The sequence below is a fragment of the Populus alba genome, chromosome 13, assembly GCF_005239225.2.
Source record: "Populus alba chromosome 13, ASM523922v2, whole genome shotgun sequence".
NCBI lineage: Eukaryota > Viridiplantae > Streptophyta > Magnoliopsida > Malpighiales > Salicaceae > Populus > Populus alba.
In genome coordinates this window covers 15,078,065-15,083,738 of record NC_133296.1, presented here as the reverse complement: position 1 = coordinate 15,083,738, position 5,674 = coordinate 15,078,065, and the positions used below count along the sequence as shown (strand labels likewise).

Here is a 5,674-nt window from a genome sequence, read left to right as displayed (position 1 = left end):
AAAACTTGATAAAATAATAGATGAGTTTATGATATCTCAATTAGAAAAGGAGAACACCAATGAAGTATTGGTCTAGTGGTTAAGGCACTGCTATATCTCTATAAGGATGAGAGTACAAATTCGATCCCCAAGAAGTGGATTTATTGGGAGAGACAACCACAAACCCTGAACGAGATTAGTTTCATTCTTTAAAAAGGTGTGAGGATACCCGAATAAAAATAAAATAAAAAATAAAAAAAAAAAAAGAACACAGAGAAGTATATTTCATCTGATTTTTATAGACCATGAAAAAAAATGAATATTTCATCTGTTATTTTATTTTTAAAAAAGAAGATCAGTAGTGGTTATCTTTAATTGAGAGATATTGATGGCACTCATTAAATCAATGGACAAGTCCATCTAAATTTTTACAAAAATCCTCCCCTGAAAAAAATAAAATAAAAACTTCTCATGCTCCTAAGACCCTGAGAAAGAGAGAGATGAGAAGCGTGGATGATATAAATCTGGTATTCTGAAGCCTTATTAATTATTGACTGAGGTCCATACCACCCTCCCCTCTATCTCTCTCAAGAAACCAGTAACTCTCTGTTTCTCGTCCAATTGGATATCTCTGACAGACAACACCCTACCTGATACACGCAGACCTCTCTAACACGCATCAACATACTCTGTTTTGCTTATTTGTTTGTTTCTCTATTTTCCAAGCGCTCCTTCTCTATCCCAGCTTTTCTTTTCACTGGATGTTGATTCCTTTTTATCATTTTCTGTTATAAAGAGAAATCCATTCTTGGTTTTAGAGCTACCTTTTGCACGGAAATTATGGGTTTCTGTTGAAACAAAATAAAAAAAACAGAGTAGCATTTAAATTCTCATTTTCGAGTACTTTCTCTGCCTTTCTTTCCTTCAAAATCCAGTGTGTTTTCTTGTTTTTGTTGATTTAACGTGTTTTTATACGTGGGCTTTGATTTAACTTGAAGAATTAACGTTGAGTTATCAAGACAAGTAATATAGTTTCTTTAATATTGATCAAAGCAGAGTGTCTCTGTTTTCTAGTGTAAGGGTTGAGTTTACTTTAAGGAAAAAACAGGACAATTTAAAACAAAGAAGTAATTACCGCTTGAGAGAGAAGGTTTTAGTGTCCAACTTGAACCATAAAACTCTTACCTGAATTTTCAGACTCCGGTGACCTGAAAAAGACTTTATCTTTTTTTTTTTTTTTTTTTATAACATTGCCATTTCTTCCTTTTGTTGCCAGCAAAGAGTTTTTATTTATTTTTACTTTCTGTGTGATAAAGATAAAGAAAAAAGACAAAAGGAAGTAATATTGTTTTTTTTTTTTTTGCCTTATATTTAGATGCCCAAACGTCAAAAATAGAATTCCCTAGCATTTCTGCTTCTTTCTTTGAATAGGGAAATCATATCCCTACAATCTCTCACTCTCTCTTCTCTTTCTTCCTTTCTCTCTGTTACCTCTCCTCTGTTTTTGCTCACAGGGACAAGAGGAAAACGCTTTGACTCTGAAACTTCCTCTCTTTAAAATCATGTTTCTTGAAAAAGGGTCAATGCAATCAAACCTTGATTGCTTCCTTCATTGCACAACCCCACGAGTCCAATCTCAATTCCTCGCGAAGGTTTTTTTTTTTTTTTTTTGCCTTTGATGAGTCCCCCCCCCCCCCCCGTTCAAATTGAGCTGTGTTTGGTTGTTGACTAATCGTTTTGTTTGTGTTTATTTTGTGTTTTAGAGTGAGACTAGAAATCTAAACAGATTATGGCACCCATGGGAGAGAGACACAGTGGAGTATTTTACGTTGGGTGATCTATGGAATTTTTATGATGAATGGAGTGCTTATGGGGCTGGAATTCCTATTGTTTTGAACAATGATGAAACTTTGGTTCAGTACTATGTGCCTTATCTATCTGCAATCCAAATTTTCACAAGCAATTCTTCAGTCAACAGTTTCAGGTATCACTTTATTTTCTTGGTTTTATGTTCCTTTCGAAAAGAATGAAACGTATGTTATCAGATCATTGAAATGTTTCAAAATCCCAGATGCATTAGTTCATTATTTATAGAGTTTTTTTTTTTTTTTTTTACCAACTGCTGTAACTAGTCCCCTTCTATTGTTGGAAGTTTGTAACTTACTAAATGGGATGATGAATTATGTGATAATTGAGTGTTCATCTTTAAGTTGATGAATCTGAGATGGTGTTTGGAATGGTTTTGATGGTGTTTTCAGGGAAGACACCGAGTCCGGTGATGGCGAAACGAGGGACTCCTTTAGCGATTCGTGGAGTAATGAGAGTGTGACTGACAAGGTATGCAGGTCGGATGGATGCTCATCAGAGGAAGGAGGGTCAGAGCAAGACAATCCTTGGCCTATAAATGATAGATTGGGGCGACTATATTTTGAGTACTTTGAGAGATCAACTCCTTATGGAAGAGTTCCTTTGATGGATAAGGTTAGTGTTTTTTTTTTTTTTTTTTTGCTCTTGTGCTGATCTTACAGCTTGCAGCTTTTTTCAATCTAATGTTCTTTACTTTGATTAGCATTTTATTCAGCTTTATTTACCCAATATTCTTATGACTGATCAAGGCAAAGGAATAATCTATTGATTTGTTGAGAATCATTCCACATCCTTTTCATGATAGGCATCTAGTAAAGAGGAAATGCAACTTTTTGACTTTAGAACAAGTACTATACAATTTCTTGAGCTGATAGACTCATATCTTTCATTGTTAAGTTCATCATAGTGTTTCTTGAGCATATATTCGCACCTGGAAGAAGAATCAAAGATACCATCAGCAAAATGAGTTTTAAAATTTGGGTTGATTTTGATCATTAATGATACTGATTCCTTCTCATTGTTTAGAAGCTTGGATTCCAATGACACCTTGTTGGCCTCTTGCTTACAGATTAATGAATTTGCTCGACGATTTCCGGGTTTAATGTCATTGAGAAGTGTAGATCTTTCACCAGCTAGTTGGATGGCTGTTGCTTGGTTGGTTTCTCAATCTCTCTCTGACGTGTAATCAAACTAATTAAGTTAATTAAAGTTTGCACAAAGGCATGATTTCCACATTTAACATGGTGCCTGGTTGCTTTTCCTGGTATTCAATTTCATGGCAAGATTCCTGATAAGCTTTAATGGATGATTCTTTTCTTATTCATCAACCTGCTCATGTTAATGATAGCGAATCATTTATGGTCAACTATTTGCAGGTATCCAATCTATCACATTCCAATGGGAAGAACCATAAAGGACCTGTCCACATGTTTCTTGACCTACCACACCCTCTCATCATCTTTTCAAGGTACCTTTTGCAGCCCCTTTCTGATCTTTGTTTAAAAAGCTGTACAAGTTGGTCGATTAGCTTACTTTGTACGCGTTTTCGGTACACAGATATGGATGTAGAAGATGACATCGGGAGCCCAGAAAAGAAGCGAAAGGAAGGGGAAATCATCACTCTCCCTCCGTTTGGTTTGGCCACTTACAAGATGCAGGGGAAGTTGTGGGTCTCAGGCAATGGCGGCCGGGACCAAGAGAGGCTAGTCTCACTTTTAAGTGTGGCAGATTCATGGCTAAAGCAACTGACGGTCCAGCACCATGACTTCGATTACTTCACGGGGATTAAGGGTGGCTAAAACCATAACTTAAAGATTTTATTTTTGGAACCTCCATTTGACAGGGATTGATTGATCACTAAAATCCTCCATTTTTTTTGCTGGATTTCCTGCTTGATGGTATGGCATTGTGTCCGAGGAGTGAGGACTCTAGCTAGTTCTTTCTCATATAACCAAGCTCATCTTTTAGCTAGTCAGTGTTCATGTGGTTTGATCAGAACATAGAGTATGTGAGTTGAGTCAATGCTCTGCTTTTCTTGCTGCTGTTTAAGTGGTTAATGGGACCTTCTGTGTAGAGTAATGGATGAGGTCCTTGAGGGATATAGGATTAGAGGCTCATCAACTTTGATCTTCATTTGGATTGTGTAATCTTCTCTTGAATGTTATGAAATCATTGAAAATTAGGAAATTAATTATAATTTTGTAAGTTTAATGTTTTTTAATTGAATATATATTAAAATAATTTAATTTTTTTTTTGTATTTTTAATGTTAACATATCAAAGCCAGTATTTGTTTTTGCGGTAGCATCATGATTTTAAGAAAAATATTTTTTATTTTAAATTAATTTTTTTAATATTTTAAGATAATTTTAGTATGTTAATATCAAAATAAATTTTAAAAAATTATTATTTTAATATATATTTTTTAAAAAAACATTTTAAAAAATACACCACACACCATCTAACCACATACGAACATGTGTGTGAATGTGCTTTTATATAGTCAACTCTTTCTCTTGATCATCATTAATCTATTGTTTTTTTTTCCCATCAAGTATGACCTTATTGTGTTGCAGACGTGTTCATCAAGAAATCTTAAAAATTTTAGATAACTTTATACTGTTACAAATATTTATTTTTATTAAAATTATTTTATTAAATGATATGATAACACATGATTCATGGTTCATTAGTTAATATATTTTTTTTTAATTATCATTAAATATGATAAAACTTTAATCCCCATAAACCTTTTCATATAGTAAATGTAAAATCACTAAATATCTTTTTTTCTGAAAAATAAAAAACAAAGTTATCTTATTGATAATTACTTATTTATAATAATTTTGTGTGCTTGCAACTACAACTTCCTTCTCCTCTTCTCTTCCTTAATTAGGCATAAATCAATTACAAGGATATTTAACACTGCATTTAAAAAGTGTTTTTTAAAAAATTTGATTTTTTTAATTTTAAATTAATATATTTTTGATATTTTTCAAATTATTTTAATGTGCTAATCTCAAAAATAATTTTTAAAAAATAAAAAATTATTATTTACATACTTTTTTAAGTGAAAAATATTTTTTTAAAAAAAATTATAATTATATTTTTAAATACCCTGTATCTCCCACTATAATTATGTATTTTTGACTTCTGTAGCTGCAATTTCTGAAACATCTAAAACACTTTAAGGCCCAGAATCACATACCTGTACTAGTGACTTTGTGCATGCTTCTGTGTGCTGCCACTTAAGCTCATATAAGTGGACACCTCATCATGTTTGTTTGTCACTAAATCTTGAAAATTTTCTATTGGCTCAATGTATAGGATAATCAATGACAAGGTTGGATTTCGTTAGATTCTTGCTCTTAGACTTTTAACATGGAATTTGGTAGGTAGATGTGTTTGTCTCTATTTGTTTTGTGGCTGATGAGGTTCAATTTGCATTTTAATTATTCCAATCATAAATTTAAAATTATTTAATTAATCAACACACTATAAATTATTTCCATTCTTGAAACTTTGATTACCTTTTTATATAATCTATAATTTTTCTTAAACTTACCTTTTCAAACTGTATTTTTGGTCCTGTTTGTTTGTTTTTATTTACTTTACCCAATTCGTTTTCTACAAGACGACAATCAAATATTATAGTCCTATTTGTTTTTGTATTTTAAAATTATTTTTGAAAAAAATTTAAAATTTTATTATTTTCTTTGCTTCAAATTAATTTTTTTTTGATGTTTTTAGATCATTTTGATGCTCTGATATTAAAATTAATTTTTTTTAAAAAAATAATTATTATTTTAATACATTATCAAATAAAAAAA

The 5,674-nt window shown here is 31.8% G+C and overlaps 1 protein-coding gene across 1 annotated transcript; it reads left to right on the top strand.

Annotated features, from left to right (window-relative positions):
* Window positions 1-434: 434 nt before the first annotated feature.
* LOC118028145 (uncharacterized) lies at window positions 435-4,050 on the top strand. The gene is made up of 6 exons (XM_035031680.2): window positions 435-1,631; window positions 1,743-1,963; window positions 2,238-2,460; window positions 2,915-3,000; window positions 3,222-3,313; window positions 3,403-4,050. Exons 1-6 carry the CDS (start codon window positions 1,542-1,544, stop codon window positions 3,642-3,644), a joined length of 954 nt encoding a protein of 317 aa, XP_034887571.1. The 5' UTR covers window positions 435-1,541; the 3' UTR covers window positions 3,645-4,050.
* The last annotated feature ends 1,624 nt before the right edge of the window (window positions 4,051-5,674 follow it).